The 24617-nt window shown below is 44.9% G+C and overlaps 2 protein-coding genes across 2 annotated transcripts in view; both read right to left on the reverse strand.

The window, feature by feature from the left end:
- Positions 1-24617, reverse strand: part of LOC146810716 (uncharacterized) — a 240429-nt gene that overhangs the window by 90544 nt on the left and 125268 nt on the right. The gene's annotated exons all lie outside the window — the stretch shown is intronic.
- PCDHGC5 (protocadherin gamma subfamily C, 5) lies at positions 2197-4647 on the reverse strand. Its single transcript, XM_085620372.1, is given in 7 exon segments — positions 2197-2680; positions 2682-2747; positions 2749-2977; positions 2980-3141; positions 3144-4195; positions 4197-4497; positions 4500-4647. Coding segments are annotated over 7 exon segments (2442 nt in total).

Genomic DNA, 24617 nt, shown 5'->3' on the forward strand with positions numbered 1-24617 from the left:
TGCGCAGCATGAAGGGGAGGTGGTTCGAGAGGTAGCAGTGCACCTTGCCATTCTGGCCGGAGTCCTTGTCTTTGATGTAGATCACGGCCACCACGGTCCCAGGAGGGGAGTCCTCGGCTATAGACATGGCGAAGGATGCCAGGGTGATCTCGGGCCTGTTGTCGTTCACGTCGACTATCTCCACCAGGACGGTGCAGTGCTCTTCCATTGGCGGGGAGCCCTTGTCCTTCGCTTCTATGTCGATCTCGTACAGGCTCACATCTTCAAAGTCTAGATTCCTGGCCACCCTGATCTCTCCAGTCTGGCTATTGATAGTGAAGATGCTGAGCAAGTCGTCCGAATTGTGGCTTCCGAAGGAGTACTCCACCTCCCCGTTGGGGCCCTCGTCGGAGTCCGTGGCGTTCAGGGTGATGACCAGGACGCCCTTGGAGGCGTTCTCCACCAGGCGGGCTGTGTAGGACGGCTTGTCAAAGACCGGGTGGTTGTCATTGAAATCGAGGACATTGACGGTGATGTTCAGCGTGCTGGACCTGCGAGCAAAGCCTCCATCTTCCGCCGTGAGCACAAGATGGTGGACGGCCCTCTGCTCCCTGTCCAGGGCCCGCTCCAGCACCAGCTCTGGGAACTTGTTGCCGTCCGCGCGAGTCTTCACCTTGAGGGAGAAGTTCTCGTTGGGGCTCAGGTGATAGGTCTGCAGGGAGTTGGACCCGGTATCTGGATCCTGCGCGTTCTGGACCTGAAAGCGGACGCCAGGGGACGCTAGTTCGTTGACATTCAGGGTAAACTCGCTGCTCTGGAAGCGGGGCGGGTTGTCGTTGACATCCAGGACCTCGACTTCGATACTGTACACCTCCACCGGGTTCTCGATGGCCAGCTTCAGGTTGAGCAGGCACTGGGAGCTCTGGCCGCAGAGCTGCTCCCGGTCAATCCTGTCGTTGACTGTGATCACGCCAGTGTTCACATTGACAGAGAAGTACTGCGAGTCGGAGTCCGACAGCACCTGCAGGTGGGCAGCCGTCAGCTTGGCCACATCTGTCCCGAGGTCCTTGGCAATGTTGCCCACGAAGGCGCCTCGCTTCAGCTCCTCGGGGATGGAGTAATGAATCTGTGCCTCGCAGAAGCCGTAGAGCATGCAGAAGGGAAGCAGCCGTAGTGCTGCAGCCATCACAGCAGCCCGAGTCCCCGGCTCCGGCAGCATCCTGCCGCCCCCTGCATCCGCAGACGGCTGGGAGACAGCAAATATGGAAACGGGTCCAATTAGAGCAAAGCCGGGCTGCGCTGCTGGGAAGGGGAAAGGGAAAATATAATCAGACGGTGTGCAGTGTGGGGTTTTTCTCGCAGGCAGATGCTGAGGTGTCTCTGGCTGGCAACAGACGGGGGGAGAGGAGGAGGGAAATATTTTGCTGATCGCCGATAGCTATTCATTGGCTTCTGGAGCCTTCTCTTTTAACCAATCGCGTGTGGTTCTGCTAGGTCTACCAACACAAGTAAAGCAGAGCCTGACTTGCTGGGTTCTAACACACAGAGAGCAGAGCCTGTCATACAGCACACGGAAAGGAAACCTTCCGTTTCTTCCCGCCTCCAGCAGCACTTCAAACGCACAGAGCACGCAGAAGCCTTGTGAAAGGTATGTCTCGAGCATCGATGCTAGCATTTTTAAAAGTGCAAGGCTATGTTCAGCATTTCTTTGCTGCCACTTAGCTTAATGTGTTTTAAAGATGCTTGCATTTAAATTGCCGTCATAATGCTAGTCAAGCAAACTATTATTTTATTTGTTGTAAGCTGAAAAAAACCACATCAAATTACAATCCAGTGAGAAGGCAATTTGCCCTTCCTTGGTTATCAATGCACCTCTTTAAGTAGCACAAACATCTTACCGTCATGTACTTCTAACCTCGGTTCTTTGCAAATGCTGATATTGCCAAATGAGTTTTCCAATTACATTGGTTGACCATATACGCACATATTTCACTTTACAGCTCTACATGAAATCTAATATCTGCATGGCTTCTCAATATGCTAATATTTTGGATGATCATATAGTTTCATATTTGACACAAGATAGCAATGCAAATGAAATTCCCAATGACCATATAATAATAATAGCCAACCTGGTGCCAGTATTTCACATTGTTCCCTCAGTGCATCTCTAATGGTGTAAACCACATGTGATCGCAGCGGACATGTTTTTAAGCATTATTCATGGCCAGGCAAGCACTGTCTCACCTGTTGAAGACCCCTCGGCCTAGCAGTGCCAAAGAGCAGTGTATCTGATGCATTCACCATGTTCTTCAGCTGTGGGAAGTTCAGTGGTCTCAAAACATCGAAATCCTTGGCCTCTGGGCCTGGAGAAGCACGCGTCCCGTGGTTCTGCTTTGGAGTTTCTGTGGGATCCACGCTGACCTCCACATACTTGACGGCTGTGCCTTCTTTATGAAGGTGAAGAGCTGATTGCGGATGTCTGGAATATAACCCAGGTTGCCTCCTACTTGGGCAGCACAGAAAGGTGAAGTTGGCTCCTTTTCTAAACCACTTGGCGCACACCACCATGAAAGTAACAAAGGCAATCAGGCTGATCACCACAAGAGAGATAATTAGATATTGGGTCATTTTGGGTTTGTGATCTACGTGTGGGAATAAAGCGTGAGTCGGGGGAACCTTCTCGTGGATGCCATCCCCAAATGATAAAAACACTAACAGTGGCCGACAGAGGTGGCCGGCCAGTGTCCTTGATTAGGATGACAACACTGGTCAGAGGCATCACTGTCAGTAAATTGACGAATAGTTCAAATTTCTCCTGTGTATGGAGTTATCTGAAACAAAGAGCTATTCGTAGATTGGAGAATCGAGAAGGAGAGCCAAGCGTTGTATCCAGAGTCTGGATTGACTGCTATCACTTTACTGACCAGGTGTCCGCCTGGTACAGATCGAGGGATTTTCTGGTCAGCAATTCGCTCTTTGGAAGTTACTGGATATATATTGAAAGAGGATTGTCGTTCTGGTCCAGATCAAAGATGCAAACAGTGGTATTGGTCTTGAGCTTTGGGGAACCAGCATCTTCCACCATCACCAAAATGTGCAAAACCTGGAGGATTTCATAGTCAAAGGACTGCCGAGCATAAATGTCACCACTTTGTGGTAAATATATGAAGAGGTAAAGGGCCCTGGAGGGTGACTTTCTATAACAGAATAAGTGAGATGTGAATGGTCAGCTTCATCCAGATCAGAAGCGGAAACTGAGCATAAAAATGTGTGACGCTCATAGTTTTCTTTTATATAGGTCTCGTAGTTCAGCTTCGAGAAACGAGGGGGGTTGTCATTGACATCCGAAATATTTATTGTGATTGTTGATCGTGTTTGCAATGGAGGGGTCCCCAGATCGCTGGCAGTCAGTTCAATGGAATACCGAGAAGCTACTTCTCTGTCCAAGAGGCCGGAAGTGACGAGAGAATGGTGCTTTTCAAACGATCTGATCTGCAATGGCAGGTTTGGGGAGATTTCTAAGCAAATCTCTCCATTGCGACCCGAGTCCTGGTCTGTGACCTGGAAGAGTCCCACAGCAGTGCCCACCAGCGTGTTCTCCGGCACCGAGGGTACCAGTGACTTCACCATAAGGACTGGCATGTTGTCCTGGGCGTCTTCTATTGTCACGTGGACAGCACAGCGCCCCTCTAGTTCAGGCACCCCATGGTCCGTGGCCATCACGGATATTTCATAGAAGCTGGTCTCTTCGAAATCCACCAGACCTCGGACTCGTATCTCCCCTGTGTGCGGGTCGAGGTAGAACAGGCTTTTCACCACCTCCGGGGTGTGCTCGTCAAATGTGTACTCTACCTCCCCATCGGGACCCCCATCTCGGTCTGTGGCGTGGAGTGTGACGAGCAGCTCGTTCACTGGACTGTTTTCAGTAAGGCTGGCCTTGTATACTGCATACTCAAAGGCGGGGGCGTTGTCATTGACATCCAATACTAATACGATGATGTTGGTACTTCCGGACTTAGGTGGGTCACCCCCGTCTTGGGCCGTTAGTATCAGGTGATGGTCTGCTCGCTCTTCTCGGTCTAGAATTTGATCTAGAACCAGCTCCGGGAGCAGGGCCCAGTCCTTGCGGCGCCTCGTGCTCAGCGAAAAGTACGGGCTTGGATCGAGTCTGTACTCCATGATGCTGTTGGCGCCCACATCCGGGTCTTGGGCGTTCGAGCGGGAACCACGCTCCTGGCATCGTCACCAACTCTGTGCCCCTTACAACGTGACGTGCACTGGGAAAGCGGGGCGCGTGGTCATTCTTATCCAGCACCTCCACCTCCAGGCGAAAGAGCTCCAGGGGGCTGTCGACCATCACCTCCGCGGACAGCAGGCAGCTTACCGTAGAACCGCACAGGCTCTCCCGGTCTATCAGTTCACTCACCAACAAGGAGCCATTCCCTAGGCACAGAGCAAAGTGTCGTCTGCCTACCAGAGATCCAAGTCTCAGTCTGCGCCCTAAAATGTCCCCAGGGCCAAGCCCAGATCCAGGGCTACGTTCCGCACGACTGTCCCCGGCTCTGCCTCCTCCAGCACCGAGTACCGGAGCTGATCAGAGCCCCAGCGGTAGACGAAGCACAGTACTTCCCATCGCCAAGCCCGCCGGGTGACTCTGAGCCTCATTTCCAGAATATGTGGAGGGAATCTTTAGTATTTGCTAGTCATTCGTTGTAGACTTCAGTAACGCACCTGCTAGTACCGGAAGGAGGTCCAACGGGGCCACACAGAGCGGTGCAGCAGAAGCCGGTTACTTGCCATCTCCAAGGACGCTTGGTGGCCTTTGGCCCCATTTCCAAGAAGGTGGTCCTCAAATGCGTTATTTTGCTTCGTATTTTAAGTGAAGCCAAAGAGCTGGGGTGCCAGTACTAGAGCTGCGAAACCGGTCCTGGCGGCCCGGGGAGGCTTCCCCCGCTGTCCAAGGTTCTGCCAGGTGGGAGAGGCGGGGCCGTAAACAGCACACCAGCAGATGTGACCACAGCCAGGCCTTGGATTTTTTTTTGTGCATATTTATATAGCGCAAACTCAACCCGAAGGTATTGGAGCGCTTTACATAGCATCGTATTTACATTACACATTCAGGCACGGGGAGATTAAGTGATTTGCCCAGAATCACAGGATGTGGACGAGACCTCGAGGCTCGAACCCTGGTTTCCTGCACCAGAGGCGGCAGCGCAGCCGACAGACCACATCCTCTCCCCTGGATTGGAGGACAGCCATGCACCTCTCGGCCAATGAGGGCTCGCTATTGTGCGCGCCCGAAACACCTGCCAAACTTTACCAACTCAGTCCTCCTACACTGTCAAGATTTGCAGTTTCGGCTGCTGGAGCCGCACATGCGTGCCACGGATACACACCATGGCAGCGCACCAGAAGAACGTGTAACTCTGCTTCAATGCTTTCATCTGCAGTCATGTTAGAGCTAAAATGCATGCAGGCCACACTACAAACTGCTTCTTTTGCCGAGCAATAACCTTTCGCTTTTCAACCTTTTAGCCCAGTTTATGCAGCCCCGAGAGAGAAGCAGCTGGCGCGGACTCAAATCTCATGTTTGTAAATACGTTTAACTCTGCAAACATGTGCAGCCAGGCGGAGGAGGCGCTTTAAGGAGGGGCGCCCTGCGAGTCAGAAGTCTAATATTGCAGTGTGCACATGTCACAACATATTTGCTTTAATTACTGATCAGCTGCATTAATGGGTGCCTGAAGCAACTTTCATACACTTCTTTAAACGACTCAACAAATACGTCTACAAGCGGTCAGGCTGACTAATATGATCTTATATGACTGGGTAGTTTAACTTGCTTTAAATATCAATCATCTCCTGTGGTCACAGGCGCAGTTTTAATTCCTGGTACTGACTGACCTACATCTCCTATATGAATATATGGGTCATCGCAGTGGCTATTGATCACAGCTCGCCAATATGCCCTATGGATAGCGGCATTAATGATTTTGGCTGGGGGTTAGGCCTTGCTGCCTCAAGATAGTCACAGCGCTCTCATCAGGACCTGCTAATCTACACAGGGGAGGGGGAGGGAGAAAAAACATTCTACCTCTGTGAACGGCAACTGGCCCAGTGGATTGTTGGAGTCCAGAGGCCTTCTGCTTGTCATGGAGCTCAGAGGCTTGTTGTCCGACTTTGGATAAGCTCAGAAGCACTGGTTCAGTGACCCTTCAAGAACTCCAAGCAATTTCATGTGCCATGCACCTTCAGAACAAGGGATTGATGGGACACGCCTGAGAGATCTCAGCCACCTGAACCACTTAGCAGCAACATATGGAGCTTATGGACCCCCCTCTTTAGCATTTGATAGACAAGGACAGTCCGAGAGAAGGCCTTTTAGGGTCACCCTTTTCCCCGCAGCAGCCTAGAGCTCTGCAGAGGAGCCCTTGTGTTGCCATCCTGGTAGTGCCTTAGATATGACACACCCTCACAATGCCAAAATAGGCAAACGTTCTAGAAAATTGGAAAAAAGATGGTACAACTTGTACAAACAACCGGGAACTTTCTTATTTACAGTGCATTTTGCACTTTTTAAAAGCGTATTTTTGCCCTAGCAGGAACATGTTTTTCTCTAGGGCACCCCATCATGAAATATAGGGGACCACCATTTCCTGCCTTATAAACATTCTTTCGCATGCTAATTAAAGGAATATTATCGCACATGCATTCAGAATAGCAAACACCATGAAGATCTTTATAAATACCCGTAAGTGGCAAACTTGTGTGCTTTTTTTTTTTTCTTTAAGATGATCAAATACGACACTCCTAAGAGTATATCTTCCTCCTCTAACCAAGACCTACTCACGCAGAAAAGTTCATCAAGCAGGCATGCATTTACATATGTGTAATGAGATTTGATCTTGTGAAAATGCTCGTATAGGATCTTCATGTTGTGAAATACACTTTTTGTACACTTACGTAGCAGGTGTGCAAATGGTTTTAGCGACTCAGACCATATAACTCCATAACCTCAGCAGTTTCACCTGCTCCTCTAGACACAAGGTCTGATGGACACATGTTTGCGCAGTACTGTGAATTCATGTTTACCTCGTGTGCATTTTGGTGTGTGTGGTTTGTGTCTGTGGGGAATGGGTTTCAATGGGTCCCTGTTTGTTTATAAAAGGGAAAGGGAGGGCGCCAGGGTCATCGTAAGCACAAAAGTCAGAGATATACAAGGCAAAAAAATGGTTGCATGTCCCAGCATCAAGGTCAAGAACATCAACATGCACATCTCCACTTCCAACATATCAGCAGTAAGCTAATACACGGAAGAATCGATTTACTACTCTGAACTCCGCTTGACAATATGTGGTTAGTCAATACTGCGGAGAGGATATAAATCCAGGTCCAAATGAAAACTTCGATTTTATGCTAGCTCACAGCTAAACAAGGACCAAACCCTCTTCTGAGGAAATGTTCACTCAAAAACTTAAGAACCTATTCACGCAGGAATGGCGAAACTACCGCTGGAAAAATAAACATGTCTAATCGGAAATAAACCACTCATACATTTCTGTGGGCCACAGGTCATAGAAGACTTTGAAAATAATCTCCTGTATGTTCAAATATAGGCACCAGCTCGAAAAATACCCACTTATTGGTGGCAACATGGGTTACAAACTTCCAATAAAGCTCTCTGTGATCCATTAGGTGACAGCAATAGGAAGTTTAAGTATGAAACTGCTTTTCTTTTAAAAATAAAAAGATGTTAAATGACCATAGAAAAACGGTGTTATGTGTATTAGAATAAGGAAGTAACTCTGTACCGAACCTACAGAGATGTGTAATTTATTGCTTTATGCAAATGATGAGGATTTAATGAATAGGTCTTCAGTTCATCACTGCAACAAGTAGAAGCTTTCAATAACCTGAAAAATCGATGCCATTTTTTTTTAGCTTTGGCTGAGAGACGGAAGACATTCCTGGTCTCCAAAAACAACCCAGGCACGCAGCTTCTCATGAAACTACACAAGATGTAGGATATTTGGGTCGCACGGTTTAGGTTGTCACATATCAAGCAGGGAGAGCATTGTTCTTTTACATGAGGACTTTTCTCCCGTAGTCCTTTACTGACGAAGATTAGAGCTTAAAATGGAATTACTGCTGCCATGGGCAACCGCCAAAGGCTTCTCAGAATAGGTTTTAAAAGCGCACATGCTTTTGCCTGACTTCCACCTGGAAATGCAGGCTTGGTTTATAACATGAAGGTTCCTGGAAGGCAGAGAAATACTATTGAACACATTCTATTTAGGCCACTTAAGAATCTGTCAGTCTGTAAAGTGCCTTCGGAGAATATGGTGCTTAAAACAATGCTCGTTTTTCCTTAAATCCAGTCATAAAAAGCACGCTAAATGAGCACTTTTGTAAAACTGGAAGTAACCACACACTCTTCAACACACACAACATCACATGGCTAATATCCTGCCTCACGTTTTCTATTTCTAAACCTTGAAAATAATAGGTGTTACCAGAGCTTGAAATGGAAAAATAGAAGTGCGGATACTCTGTACCAGAGAACCTGCCTGTTTCTGAGAAGTGGCAATACTCTTCAATTAAAAGTATTACGTCTCTCTTGAGAAGTGCCGGTACTCTCCCTCTCAAAATAAAAAAGTGCCGGTACTCAGTACCGGGCAGCACTGGCCCATTTAAAGCACTGGGTGTTACACATTCTCCAATTTGAATGGTCCTCAAATCAGCAACCTCAGGAGGATGGAATGTTCAGATGGCATTTCGGGGGACTGAAGTTTTGATCTTCAATTCAATGCATATCTCAGCAGCGAGTGTTTAAATCTAAGAGCCCTATTTACGCTCTGTTTCTTCAGCTGCTTACCTCACACGTGTGAGCAGGGTACCAAGAAGAGAGCCAGAGTTAACAAAGGACAACTCAAGGGCAGCACATGCCATTCTGGCGACCAGCACAAGATGTGCAGTTTGTGCATCTCTTTACCCAAGAAGAGTCAATGTTTAGCCACTGAGAAAAAACACAAGTAAATTGATCTTCGTTGCCCACTAGTGCAAGACCACGGGTACTAATAAAAGCAGTATGTCAGCCCAAGCTTTGCGTGGAGAACATCTGTCTCAGTCGCAGTTTATAACAAGTGGTACACTAGCTTAGCTGTAGCAAATTGAAAGTTCTTTGTTGTGGGTAAAATATGCCTACCTATTACCTATCTTGGAATTCATTGTGTGTAATTTTTTCTGAAACCAATACAATTTGATGTTATAAAAAAAATACACACACACACGCGTGATACGCTCTAGAGCTGTGTCCATTTCAAAGTGGGAGTAAACCACTTTAGTGGCACTTGTATAGTGTAAAGCACTAATATGACACACACTAGTATGAATGGCCAGTGCAATTGAATATGCCACTACTTTAAAAAAGAATAAGATGACAATGGTATGAACATATAGGCACCGACTTTAATTCATAATCAGCTGTGCCACTTAGGTTAAACAAGTGCAGTAAGGCACTCTGCCAAACTAGACCTGAAAACAGATTAAAACATATACATTATATAAAGGAAATTACTTAGGACGTTGTAAACAATCTTAATAAAAACACCATAACTCACTTCCACGTTACTCAGAAGCGGATAATGTATTTCATCGCAGTGTCTTGAAAGGTGCACACTGACTACAGCATGCCAACTATTAGAACATCATTCTTTTTTCCTCCCCACTTGGCTTACACTTGAAACATCTACAGCCACCAACAGATTTTTAATTGGCAAATCCAGCAAGATGAGGGTAAACTATGACTTACATTTCAAAAGCACCGTAGTAATTTACACCCCACCTCACCATAGACATAACTGGGGTGCTTTTTAACCCCTCAACAAGGCAATCAACCTTCAGAGACGCCACTTATGAAAACCCCCTCCCCTGGCAACACCTGCCTCGTTTCGAGAAAGTGGTAGCTCTTTCTCTCAAGTCACTTTCCCTCTTACATCAAAGTAGACTCATTTCTGACTTGGAAAAAAAAAATACAACTGAAACCCTAATTAACGTATTCCCCATGCTGGTAACCAAACTATGTGGCTTATGTAGCATGAATCTAGTTACAAAGCATGAGCGTGATGAATACCAGTGAGGCAGAGGGGCGTGATGGGCGAGTGTGGAAACAGAACTGAGAGCAGGGCTTTACAGTAGAGATGGAAAGGATGCTGGCATGAGAGGGCCTGCAAGGCCACTGCACCTTCCAATAAACAGCAACATAACAAGAACATTATTTGTCATTCAACTCCAACAATGGATTCATTAACATCCTGCCCCAGTCCTATTAATCCGACTAAGATGGTGACCTTACAAATGGTCGACAAATTGTTAACACGGTCTTTTTGAATCCTGGACCTTCTTGGAAATAAGTACCTCTCGACTTGGTAGATCTTTAAGCTGTCTGCAACACAAAGCTCTACCAAAAACATGGACTATATATGATTATGTTAGGGCAAATGCCAGATCTGGTGGCTTAGTAGACTAATGCGTCAGCTGTAGGGGCCTGTGTTTGAACCCATGGTCACAGTTTCAAATCCCAGCGGGTCCACTCAGCCTTTCATCCTTTTGAGGTCGATAAAATGAGTACCTTTTAGTTGGGTAACAAACATCTGTTATTCAGAGCAAAGATACCCTTGGGTGAACATGCGCTTTACAAATACACATGTTATGTAAGGGAAAGACCTGGACAGATTTTTCTCTTCAATCCCAAACCACCACCAATTCATCCAAATCAAATCTTCTCATCAGCTAATAAATGTGTACAACATGGCTACCCTCCACTCTCCATGGTTTTCAACCACCACATGGATCCCTTGCCTGCTTATCAACCAAATAGGCCCCATCTATCAGAATACCAACAGCCAACTCTTTACATCGAAGTGGGGTTAGTGGTGGACATTCATCACCAAAAATCCAGCCTTTTCAGAATAACATCCTGGATGTTAATATTCCACCTCTGATTTAACCTAATGAAAACAGAAATTCTAACCCTCTTCCAATAGCAAATCAACTTCAAAATCAACTCTCGCCAAAGAACCTTGTCATTGTTTGCTTCTGTGAAGACATTGTGAGAGCACTGAGAGAAGTGAGAGGCATTACCATTAAGACCTGCAATTTTTAGACTTCCCATTAGGCCTGCGCGGTAAATTCTGTTCCTCTCGCGGAATTTCGCGTTCCGCGGAGAATGTGGAATTGTCCAAAAGTCTGCGTTCCGCAGCTTAGCGGAATGTTTTGCTTGTTTGCGTTCTCAAAATGCGTGTTCGCGAGAAATTTCCCCCCCGAGCACGCAAACAGTGTTCGCGAACAGGTAAAAAGCATTGCGAACAAGCAATTCTGCATGTTTGCGGAATTTTTGCATGCTCGCGGAGATTTTTTACCGTTTCGCGGAGCTTTGTGTGGCGTGACTACGCAAATTCCGCCCACCCCTCCTTCTCATACATGTGTTCAGTGGAGGCCTTCCCAAATTTGTTGTATTCATTGCCTTCAATTCTAATATATATAAAGGCATGCTGTCCAAATTGTCAGGAGTTCATAATGAATTGTTTTTGAACTATTTGAAGAGGAATCACAAGTTAGGTGACGTTGCTAAATGCATCACATCTTTGACATCTCGATCTTGCAAACACCCCTCTGCAGATCCATCTGGGGTGTCCTCTGGGTCTCAAGGCATGGGTGAGCCACAGAAGCACTAACAGACCATCAACTGCTACAAACATTTCATTAACATCTGGCACCATGTGTCAGAGATACTGCATAAAAGTCAGTTTTTTCTAGATCTATCATGGTCATGATATTTAGGTTTGACAATACTCATCTTCTGAGATTCTCATTTGCATCAGTAGTCGGTCTAGTTTCAATTGGTCCAGACAGAGACTGAATTTTCTAAGAGTCATAGTCCTTAAAACCCCATACATGCCAACAGATGCGATTTAGGCAAGAGACTCCTGACTTTTGAAACCAAAAATGACTATTTTAGCTGCCTCCTGCATTGCATTGGTTTCAGTATAAGTCAATGGGGAAAAATACATTCCCCACGATTCTTCATCAAAATCTCTCACTTTCCTGATCTAAAATGTTGACATGTATGCAACCCTGCCATACTTCTTTCTAACTCAGGAGGAAACATTGGTAAAACTAGTAGCCTTCGCATATCATTTGTGTAAACAGAAATGTGGCAAAATTGGAACAGATTCTGCCTTCCACTACTCACCAAATATAAAGTGTCACATACAGGGCTAAATGCTTAATATCCTGTTGCATTTGCACAATAACAAAGCAAAATGTACTCCGTGTTTTCGACTGTTGACTTCTTCAATGAGGTAGTCTCTGTGTACTGCACTAAAATGTTATTTTCCTGATGCAGTATTACACACTTTGTAGGTGGTAGTCTTCTCATGAGTTTCAGAAGGATAAAAGGATTAATGAAAGATGCTTGACAAGTGACCGGCTGTTTCCCCATCACTTCGTTCCTTCAGAGGTTCAGGCTTGCCATGGACAATATACAAAAATACTGTAGGTCTACTGTTCAATACGGCTCCAAAAGCTGATGCACCAGAGAAATACAGAGTTGAAAAACAGAGCAAAATAATGTAAACTCAAGAAGGGTTCAGCTTAAAAAAGTTAAGTTCCCATCACCCACCAACGGTGGCTTGCTTCCTCATCTGGGGACACTGGGAATTACCATGGGTACCACCCACTTCTGTAATTGTGGTGGTTACACAGTTGTCCCAGACGTGAGTACTAATGTACTTCTCTGTAATGATGACTTTAGAGGGTGATGGTTGCAGTGCAAAAAGTAGTGAGTGAAAAGTGCTACTAAAAATCGCGACACTAATACTTTTATTCTGACGCTGCCTTGCTGCCACTTTAAAAACCAGTGCATAGACAGCTTTCACAAATAACTGTCAGATTACTAGGTCTACATGTTTTGGCTTGTGGATAATGACATCCTCGCTCTCATCAGGACCTTGTTAATGCTACTGCAAAAAGTGTTGGTGTGTAAAATCATTCAACAATATCTAGGTTGGTACCAATACAACCTGGTTGGTCTTGTAAATCCCGAAAGGACTGCTACAGACAATGACGTGTAAAAGATACCTAAACGGGATCAAACAAAATCAAATATAATAATAAATCCAATCTGTAACTCTAAAAAGCATCAGTATGGTCATAGAACAGTTCATGTATAGATTTTCACAATGTGATACTCTAATTGTATCTACCACCCATTGGTGTGTTAAATGGCGACAGTCAATTTGACACTCAACAGTGCACTTACTCGGCTTGCTGCTGGTACGCACCTCGCCTCACCTGGCATCCGCTCAGGATTTCAGGCACCGCTCTACAAAAATGGAAAATTACAGAAAACACTTTTACCCCTATAGCCAAGACAAAGCTGCATCTGTTAGGGATAAAGAAACTTTCCATGCACTCCAAAAGGTACATTCTTAAACAGTATAAAACCATGGCAGAATGGGTGTTAAAAATCGGTAGTTTCAACAGTTTATCCCAGTAGAGTATATCACGTTTATATAGGCCTAGATTAAAAAGGCACGGTCTTACATATCCATAATTGACTTTTCAAAGAAAACATTTTTCAGTCTTTTTGTAGTCTTTTTTAGTCTTTTATTAGTCTTTTTTTATATATATTTTCAGTGTCTGGAGCCTAAATTAAGCATTGCACCGCGTCCCTGCTGCATACTTTCAGCCCAAAATATCTGCATGCAAACCTCTAGAAGTAAGTTTGTAGGTTATTTTGCTCGAACAAATAGTATCTGCCTCTGCCCTCTCTTTCTGCCTCTGTTGCGTCCACGGCCTATTCCTAAAAAAGGCGGCTGGCCAAAGAAAGGAGGAGGCTGGGGTGCAAAAGGAGGCATCGGCTGAGTGAAGGGGGGTTGCTGGTAACCCCATGGGGCAGGAGGCCACCAAGGGCCCATTTGCTGGTAAGGGTTCGATGTGCCTCGTCTTTGGTTGGATCGGTATAGTTGTCCATTAGCTCTCTTAGGTGGTTGCATCGTACTCGGAGTGTCCGAGTCACTAGAGTAAGTTTCTGATCCAGACGAAGAATAGTTGGAGCCATACCTCTTGCCTTTCCTGTTAAACTCGGGGGGAACATATTGCTCACTGGTATAAGGATATACTTTCTCCAGCGAGAAGCGTGCTAGATCTTTCTTCAACTTCTCTATTTTAGTCAACAAAATCGTATCCCTTGTGCTCTTTATTTGATTTATTCGTCTCTTCTATGTTCCTCTTATATATGGCACTAGATATGGTAGTTTTAATCTGACCTTCCAAGGTTTGTATTTCTACAAGTATGGCATCTGCCACCCTTTTTGTTGTACTTATGATTAAGATCAACCAATCGCGTGTACATCGCCACGCTATTAGTGACCAATCTTTGAGTAACGCTTTGTCTGAAAGGAAGAGTCTGGGGGCTATCACCTCACCTCCCCTTCCAGCTCATTCTTTAGAGAGGGGTACCGACGGATAGGTAAGCTTGAGCACCCTTCTACCTACTTCAATGGTTTATTTCATTTTGCCCTATAGAGAGGTCTTTAGCAGACCTCCAGCCGGTTAAATCCGTTATGAAAGTAATTGAAATTACACATGTAACCGAGTAATGAGATTTGTCCTTTTGACCTGGTTTTGAGGCTAAAAGCTGTCCGTGGATAGTGTTCTTCACTGTCATAATATGGATGATACTATTTGTTTGAGCAAAATAGCCTACAAACTTACTTCTAGAGGTTTGCATGCAGATATTTTGGGCTGAAAGTATGCAGCAGGGACGCGGTGCAATGCTTAATTTAGGCTCCAGACACTGAATATATATATAAAAAAGACTAATAAAAGACTAAAAAATGTTTTCTTTAAAAAGTCAATTATGGATATGTAAGACCGTGCCTTTTTAATCTAGGCGTATATAAACGTGATATACTCTACTGGGATAAACTGTTGAAACAACCGATTTTGAACAGCCATTCTGCCATGGTTTTATACTGTTTAAGAATGTACCTTTTGGAGTGCATGGAAAGTTTCTTTATCCCTAACAGATGCAGCTTTGTCTTGGCTATAGGGGTAAAAGTGTTTTCTGTAATTTTCCATTTTTGTAGAGCGGTGCCTCAAATCCTGAGCGGATGCCAGGTGAGGCGAGGTGCGTACCCGCAGCAAGCCGGGTAAGTGCACTGTCGAGTGTCAAATTGACTGTGGCCATTTAACACACCAATGGGTGGTATATACAATTAGAGTATCACATTGTGAAAATCTATACATGAACTGTTCTATGACCATACTGATGCTTTAAGAGTTACAGATTGGATTTATTATTATATTTGATTTTGTTTTATCCCGTTTAGGTATCTTTTACACGTCATTGTCTGTAGCAGTCCCTTCGGGATTTACAAGACCAACCAGGTTGTATTGGTACCAACCTAGATATTGTTGAATGATTTTACACACCAATACTTTTTGCAGTAGCATTAACAAGGTCCTGATGAGAGCGAGGATTTCATGATCCACAAGCCGAAACATGTAGACCTAGTAATATGACAGTTATTTGGGACAACTGTGTAACCACCACAATTACAGAAGTGGGTGGTACCCATGGTAATTCCCAGTGTTCCCAGATGATGAAGCAAGCCACCGTTGGTGGGTGATGGGAACCTAACTTTTTAAAGCTGAACCCTTCTTGAGTTTACAGTATTTTGCTCTGTTTTTCAACTCTGTATTTCTCTGGTGCATCAGCTTTTGGAGCCGTATTGAACAGTAGACCTACAGTATTTTTGTGTATTATATGTTGTTTTGGGGATTATATACTGGTTTGGTCTTTAACCCCTTCAGTGCCCATGACGAGCTGGACTCGTCATGGGCTGCGGTGGCGCTGTGCCCATGACGAGTCCAGCTCGTCATGAACTCCGCCCGCTAATACAAAGCGCGGCACTGGGCGGGGAAAGGGGCGGGCATGCAAGGGGTTAAACATATCGCTTGGACCCCCCCCCCTTCTTTGAAAGAGATTTGTGAGTTGCCATGGACAATGCCATCTGCATGCAATATTATTATGCATACTACTCATTCAAGTGCCACGGGGCTGACTTTGTCCCTGTCCTACATGTTTTTTTTTTTTTTTTTAGTTAGAGACCTCTAAAACACTTCACATTCTAAAATGATCCACCACAAGGATTTTCAAATGGTCTGCCATGAATCTCACAATTGTTTTATTATCTACCTTAATGGTTACTAATTTTACTGACTTCAGAAAGATGCACAGGAACGGTTATGCCCCGAAGCTAAGAGGCGTCTACCTGTCATGGAATCTCACAATTACCTATTTCCGTGGAGCTTATCCAACCATGCCCGGATTCGAACATGTGATCCGCAGGTTATAGATTCTTTCACACACTCACTGACTTACTAAGATACGTTAACGCACTCAGGGTACAATCGGAAATACCTTGAAATATTCACTACCTGTAGTTATGAAGGATGCCTAGTCCAAATATTTATTCCAACTCAGCGTGCTGCTAGTAGAAGACCCCTTTAGCACTGGGCTGCAATTGTCCATAGAAATAACTAAACAAAACACCCAGGTCAGTTATATAACTGCACTGTTCTTAGTCTATTTAAGCCAACCTTTTATCTTGAAATAAAATCAAATCTATTCTCTTGGTATTCATATTAGTGTGCATTTATTCAACTATCCATTCAATTTTAAGAACTTACGTAAATGGCTTCCTTGGTGTATATTCATCATGCCCCTATGTATTTCGGGAAATACATTTTGCCAGAGGGCTCAACAGGTGTAAAATATCTCAAAATGTGCCTTCAAAATGTGGGTAGAGTTTCATGCCCTAAAGTCAATAGTAATATGTAAATTAATGAAAATCCCTGGGGCTTTGAGACCGCAGGGTCATAAATGCAATCATCCTGCAGGCGCAGATCTAAGATCAGAAAAAAATCCCAAAATGCATTGGGGCATGTTGGACTTCTACCAAGGATGCCATTTATATAACTTTAGATAATCAGATGAATGGCTGAATAAATATACACTGGTGTGAATATCAAGAAAACACATTTGAACAATTGATTTCAATATGAAAGGTTGGCCTACATAACTCAAGATATGATAGGAGGTTTTTATAAAGAGCACTATCAGTCAAGACTGAGCATCATAGTGCTAGCTCAGCAACAAAAATAGTAAACTATCAGATAGATAGATAGAAAATCTTTATTCAGTTTTTCAAACAGAAAGAACCATAAAAGCACATTGACAAATAAAAACTTGATGTAAATAAATAAAAAACCCAAGTGTCAAGTATGTATTAATAACAACAGACACAATTAAATATGCATCATGATAGCAGCAATTCTAGACAGTTAACTCGCCCTGGTGTTTCTGAGTTTGAAGGCAGATTTTAAAAAACCCATCAAAAATAAAGTACTTTCGGGGTTTAACATTTGTAAATAACAAAGGGCTGGTCTAACCTGGGTAAAGTTCTGTTTTTTTTAAAAGAGGCTTTAGATAGAACCTCCGGAGTAAATCGTAAAGGGGCAAATAAATAAAAAGTGCACCAAATTCTGCGGAGACACATTGTCGCAGCCGCAGTTTGGCAGCACTTGACCACGATGACAACCCCTTGGAACAGTTAAAAGAAGATGAAAATAATCCAGCCGGAACCGGATTAACAAGTGTCGCTCGAAGCCCGACAAGGGCAAAGATAAATAAGGCTCCATTAAAGGTGTAGTTTTCAACATGACGTGTTTTCGAACACTCGGTTTAAATAATTCCGCCTGTTCGCGATTAATTTGTCGAGCTAAGGAAAAGGATTTCCTCACAGACTCTACATCAGCAGATGTGATCGACTCAGGGTTAAAAAAAAGTTCTGAGCGCCCCACGGAAGAAAAACAGTCCTTCAGATATTTTTCCAAAGGATTTAAAGCATATTATCCATAGATATTGCTTCTCTTAGGAGTAGGTGGTTTAAAATCAATTCTTTATTAAGCCAACATTTTAACCAAAACGTTAGTGGCCGTAGTGCTCAAGTGTCACTAATAAAAGGTGTACCGGTTTCTTCGTGCACTATTTGGTTAGGAGTCCCCTTTGGAACCCCCCCAACAATTGTTTCAGGAAAATGTTTTCTGCCACCGCGATATCATTAACTGCCGCATGCCCCCAAAGTTCACTGCCGTAACTCCCTATTGCCACACTCTTTGCCTGATAGATCTTTAATAGTGCAGCAATAGGACGTTTACGCATTTTCCTGGCGAAATTAAATATTGCAGCGTTAACCCGAGTTATCTCCCCCCTTTTCCTTTGGAGTAGTGGTCCCCATTTCAACTGATCGTCGAATAATACTCCCAAATAAGAGAATGTTCTTGTTGTGGGGACCTTTTCTTCGTTGACCCTAAATAGGTACGGTTTCTTAGGGTGCTGCCCCACCTGCATTATAAAGGATTTGGTGTTGTTAATCGATAGGTCACTAGCATCCATGAAACTATGAAAGGCATTTAATAGGGTTTGGACACCTCTTGCGGTCCTAGCCATGAGGACGGCATCGTCCGCGTATAATAATACAGGCAAACCGTTACGGCCGACATAGGGGTAATCGGTACCAGTATTTAATAAGAACTCCTCCAAACTGTTAATATATAAATTAAAAAGAAAGGGGGCCAAAATACAGCCCTGCCTAACACCCCTGTGAACACTAAAATCCCTTGACACCCTTAGATCCTGTGAATACCTCACGTTGGCCTTGGTATCCTGATGCAGGTCCCTCAGAATGTTAACCAAATTAGGCTCCGCCCCCATGGCTCCCATGGCCTCCCAGAGCTTCCTCCGGTTGACACAGTCAAACGCGGAGGAAAGGTCCATGAACGCCATGTGGATGGTGCCTTGCCGAGCCATGGTATATTTCCCTAGGACCATGTACAGGTTGAGGCATTGCGCTATTGTTGAATGGCTGGGCCGGAACCCATATTGGATTCTGGAGATGATCCCGCGCTCATTGGCCCAGGCTGTTAGCCTGTTCAGAATTACTCCACCCACTACCTTGACCACGGAATCAATGAGCAAAATCGGCCTGTAACAGGTAGTTCTATTACGGTCACCTTTCTTAAATACTGGTATTATCGTGGGTGTCCCCCAGGACCTAGGCCAGCCATGTTCTGCAGCTGCGTTAAGCGCGGTGGTGAGAACTAGCGCCCAAAGGGATACTTTGGATTTAAATAAATCCGGGGGCATTCCGTCTGGGCCAGGCGCTTTATTACTTGTTAACCCCAAGATGCCTTTCTCAACCTCGCGGATTGTAAAATGCGGTAGAGACACACTTTGATCACGTCTGTCCACCTCTAACTGGGGGGTATTACTGTTGAAGATGAAACTAAAGTGGGATACCCACTCATCTTCAGTGATATTGGTGCCAACTGAATTGTCCCCTACCATATCAAGAATAGGTTTGTTAATAATATCCCAAAATCTTACGCTGTTACAAAGGGTATTCGGGTCTTGCCAAATTTTGTTTTTTATATCTGCCTTGCGCTTTGCCAAGGCCTTTTTGTAGGACAAGCGTAATGACCTAATCAATGTAGGATCCCTCGGGCTAATCTTCAAAGCCGCCTTTAACTCTCGACCTGCTTTTGAGCATGAATGGTCGAACCACAAGGAGGGCCCGACGTTGGGACAGTTAGCATTTCACCTACTTTTAAAACGATCCCGTCGAATGCGGAGAGGATATCTGAGGGAAGGGATACAGAAGACACACAAGATGATATCTCGGTAGCACAGGATTTGTGGATCTTCTCATACAATTGAGCCAAATTCACCTTAGACCATTTTAGGTGACGCCTTCCAGCCGTACATTTCAGAACACCACAAGTTGGCATCTTTTCCCGTAGATTTAAAAGGTTGCCAACCATTGAGATACATACAGGGTTATGATCACTATATGCGTTTTTCTGGATTTTAAAGCCTGAAATAGTTGATTGAAGGCCATTAGAGAGAAGGATATGATCAATGAAGGACCCCCCCCGAATGCCCTTTAAATGTGGGGACGGGCTGATAACTGCAAACATCAACCAAGGACATGGCTGAAATTAAATCAAATTCCTTTAATAATTGATTCAGCATGTCTCCCCGGCCAGAGTGTTCAAAATGAAGACCCCTCATCCTGTGGCAACCCAAAGTTCCCATTGCAGTGTTCAAAGGGTTCCCACAAGGGTGCACATTGAAGTCCCCCAAGATGAGGATCTGATGGGACAAACTTTCACGGAGATTCCGAATGAAATCACCCAAATCAACAATCCTACATTCCCCTCTTGGACTTACAGCATTGTAAAAGTTAATCAGGGTCACCGTTTTATTCCCTCTTTTAATCGTCACAGCTTGAATGTCAGTGTTATAGGTGGTTATAGTTTTAACGACACAGGACAAGGTTAGGTCAATGTACAATGCCAAACCCCCTTTAGCTCTGCCACTGCTCGACGGTTCAGCCGGCACAAAAAACATTTATAGCCTTCTAAAAATATATCACTCTCTACCAGCCATGTCTCTTGCAAGCAGATTACCGGGAATGATCTTATAAAAACTACCCAATTAGGATCTTTAGCCTTACCCGCAAGCCCAGCAATGTTCCAGGAGATAACATTATGGACTACTTCCTTACTTGCAGCTGGGTTAAGCACACGGGCCGTGGTTGTGTTCCCTATTGAGTCGGCGTTATTGCCTGCAATGGTGACCTTCGACGGCAATAGGGGGACACAGGATGTTTGGCTGCTGCATAACACGGTGGCTACCTTGTGGTCTGTGGTACTTCCACTTTCAGGTGCCCCAAAAGTTACATCCCTGGATTGATGGAGTCAATCGACCATTTCTAGGCTACTATACCTATTTAGTGAGTGTATTTGACTAGGTGTATGCGATTTCGCATACCGACCCCCGACCACCCTCCCAGCGCCACGGTGCTTTACTGAAGTCCATTCACTCTCTGAATCAGGGAGATGTGGTGCGGGGTAGAAAAATGACAATGGGAGGGGTTGAATCGAAAACCCATGACTGTGCTGGTTCCAATTACAGATATGTTCCACAGTACGTGGGTCACTAAAGTTCACAAACACACAATCATCTTGTATAGTTTTTGGCCCATGCCCCACCCAGGACAGCCTGCGCACCATCAAAATTTTGCTGGAGATATTACGGGGGAGTAGTCTATTTCTATTAAGCCAATCAGTGGTTTTATTTTTTAAAGACAAAAATGATTCCTCATTCTGGTTGCTAATTTTAGGGACCCCAGTTAAAACTACCAGATATGGGCTCGATTCTGGGGGGAGATCAATTCTAAGATCCGCAGAGGGGCCTACTTCGGGTAAATCCCGCGGGGTTTCTTTAGTCATAATGGCATTAACCCCTGTTGAGTTGTTAGCGGGTAATGACACGGAGGTAGGTAGTTCAGCTGTGAGTACATTTAAAGTGGGTGGTGCTGGAGGAATTTATGTGTTACAATCCCCTCCTGTACGGGGTTCATTTGAACGTTACCCAAAGACAACACATTTAACTTGATCTTGTCCATAACTTCCAGTGTGGCTTTCTCGATGTTGAACAGCCGCTGCTCAATCAGTGTCAATCTATCTTCGAGTGATTTAAATGATGACCTTAACAATGATCCCAGATTAGCAAGAACTGGGTCCTCCAGTACCAGTGGTGCATCAACAAGTTTAGACGTATCTGTAATAGTTTCAGTTGGCGTTAATGTCCCTCGTTTCTCTGTTTGATGCACGGCCTCAGCTCCCAAACCCTTTAAAGCTGTGTTGCCGTTGCTAGCTCGTTTGGCAGGTTTAGACTTCCTGCCTCCAGCAGCATTTGGCCCCCGCTTCCTCTTTGGTATAGCCCCTTCATGCCTCCCTCGCGTCTGCCTGGTATTTATTATCTCCGGTGTTTTCTCGGGTGAGCTACTAACGGGCACCATGGAGGATTGAAGCTGATCAGTTGGAACTATGGGTCGGTGAGCTTGAGGATTAGGCGAGCTATGTACGGACTCGGGGGCGACAAAGGTGTTTGAGCGTAAAAGCGAATCTGGGGTGCGGGCGTTAGCAAAATGTCCCAAAGAAGATCTTTTTGCCAGTGCAAGGTCTTGAGAAACCCGGCGCTCCATTAAGATAATCCCCTGATCGATAACTGAATTTGCTCTGATAATGAAGTTGTCCAATGTCCCTGTTAAGTTCCCACTTGGGTTCGCTACCTTGCTTCTACTTTCGCGTGCTGACATTTTACAATACGAAGCAACCAGCCAAGCGTGTACATACAGATGGACCCAGTCACTCAAAAGCAAAGTGCCACGTAAGAAGAGATGGCCCGGTCCGGTCTCCAGACTTTTAGACCACGCAGGAGCTGACCTGTCTCTTTAGAGTGCCTCCAGGTACACGGCCCAGCTGTGGCGGCTCCTGGCGTGGAGCAGCCTGGACCTTGAAGTCTCACCCAGTCTCTGCGGCCCTATGCGAAGATGGAAGAGGCTACGGCGGCGGTGGGAGGGCAGAGAATCAGGAACGGGCGAAAGTCAAAAAGGAGGGAACCAACAACCGGCAGGACTCCTCTCCTCTCCAACACCAACGGGAAACTGCAGACCCCCAGCAGCCCTAATGAGCCCTGGTGGGCCCTCCGTCGCACTGTCGAGCACAGACCAGCACTGCCCAACGTGAAATCACCCCCCCGCTAGCACCTGGCTCCGGCTCTCAACCCCCACCCCGGCTCCGGCCAGGGGAGGGGGGAGTACGCCGACTTAACTGGAGAGCCAGGGAGTGAGGGACTACTCGAGGACAGTGCACTGAGAAATGCTACGAGCAAGGAGACAGTGCAAGTCGAGTTACTCCCTCTGGTGACGGTACGAACGTATTTGTGCCCAGATAGCAAATTGAACAAACAGGGGGGGGGGGGGGGGGGGGGGACCACAGGAACACGAACTGCAGCCTAACGAGAACGAGGACCACCAGTCCAATCCAGCTGCGGGCAATTCAGACCGGCCGCGCTACCACACTCCTGTATAAGCTCTTCACCAGAAAGTATCACTAGTAAACTATCAGCTAACAGAAGACTGTAGTATTACAACCCGAAGGAAGTAAAGTGAAACCTTGAAATCAGTCGGTCAGATGCCTGCGGGAATCATTGGCTGGAGAGAAAAGCCAGGTTTTGAGAAGTTTGCTGAATTTTGTTTCATTGTTGGTAAATCGGAGTGGGACAGGAAGCTGATTCCAGCTTTTGGACCCCAGTACAGCAAGAGATTTACCACAATTTGTTTTGCGTTCGAAAACAGGAATGACTAGCACATTACGGTTAGAAGATCAAGGTTTTTCAATACTTGTAATGTTTAAAACACTCACAAAGATGGAAAAGGCCTGAACGGTTGAAGGCTCTGAAAACCAAAGTCAGAGTCTTAAAAAGAATCCGCTTGTGGACCGGAAGCCAATTCAGTTTCTTTAATCCCTGAGAAACTGAGCTATTGTGTGGGAGTTTCAAAACTAGCCTGACTGCAGATATTTGGACCACATGAAGTTGATGTAATAGATGTTTAGAAATGCCAAGACATAAGCTATTGCAGTTCAAGAACTACAGTTTTCCTTGCTGTCAGAGGAAGGCATTCAAAGAATTTCTATAATAATTTGGTCAGGGAAAAACAAGTAACAGAGACAGATACTACGAGAGTGAAAAAAAAGTCTGAGCACACAAATTTGACACCTATATTGTGAGCCACTTTGATTAGAGAGGGAGGAGATGGAAAATTGTCAGGCTACTCATACTGAGGAGAAAATAATGTGTGAATATATACGTTTATTTGTTTCAGTTAATAAAAATTGTTACAAAATTGTGCATGTTCTAGGAGAAAAAATATTATTCTGACCTTATAAAACAAATCTCTATCTTGTCGGTATTACATTTCGTGGAATTAAGTTCCATCCAGTGGATGGTACTTGAAAAAGAGTTTTTAAAATTGAGCTCAGAGCCAGAAGAATTTCTATCTAAAGACAAAACCAACTGGGTATTGTCAACATATGATGTAGACAGGATACCAAAAGAATCAATAAGAGACATTGAGAAGATAGGTAAACACTGAAAAGGGTCGTACTCAATGCTGAGCGCTGAAGAGCACCAAAATTCAAAGCTTTTGTATTTGAGAAAAACTGACCAATAGATATAACCCGTCTCCTGTTCTCAAGAAACGACTGCAACCAGACCAGGGCCTGTCTGCAGCTACCAGCCTCTCAGTGTAGCTGGAGAAGAATGGAGTGAGATCTGGTGTCAAATGCTGTGGACAGATCTAAAAGAATCCAAATAGCATTCCGACCTTTATCCAACGTAAATTTGATCGTCTAAGAGACTTCTAGCAGTGCTGTCTCGGTGTAGGGCAGAAGCCCGATTGAAAAGGGTGAAAGCTACCAGAATTTTCAAGGAAATCCGTTAACTGGTCTAGCCCAAATATTCTAGCATCTTAGCTGAGGTAGGAAGAAGTGTGTTGGGTCTAAAATTAAATAAGGATTTTTGGTTAGGCAACTGTTTTCTTAAATTGTTGTTTGACCAAAGCCAGTTTCCAGGACACTGAACCAGAGGAGAGGGA

This window comes from Triturus cristatus, chromosome 7 (genome assembly GCF_964204655.1).
Source record: "Triturus cristatus chromosome 7, aTriCri1.1, whole genome shotgun sequence".
Lineage (NCBI taxonomy): Eukaryota > Metazoa > Chordata > Amphibia > Caudata > Salamandridae > Triturus > Triturus cristatus.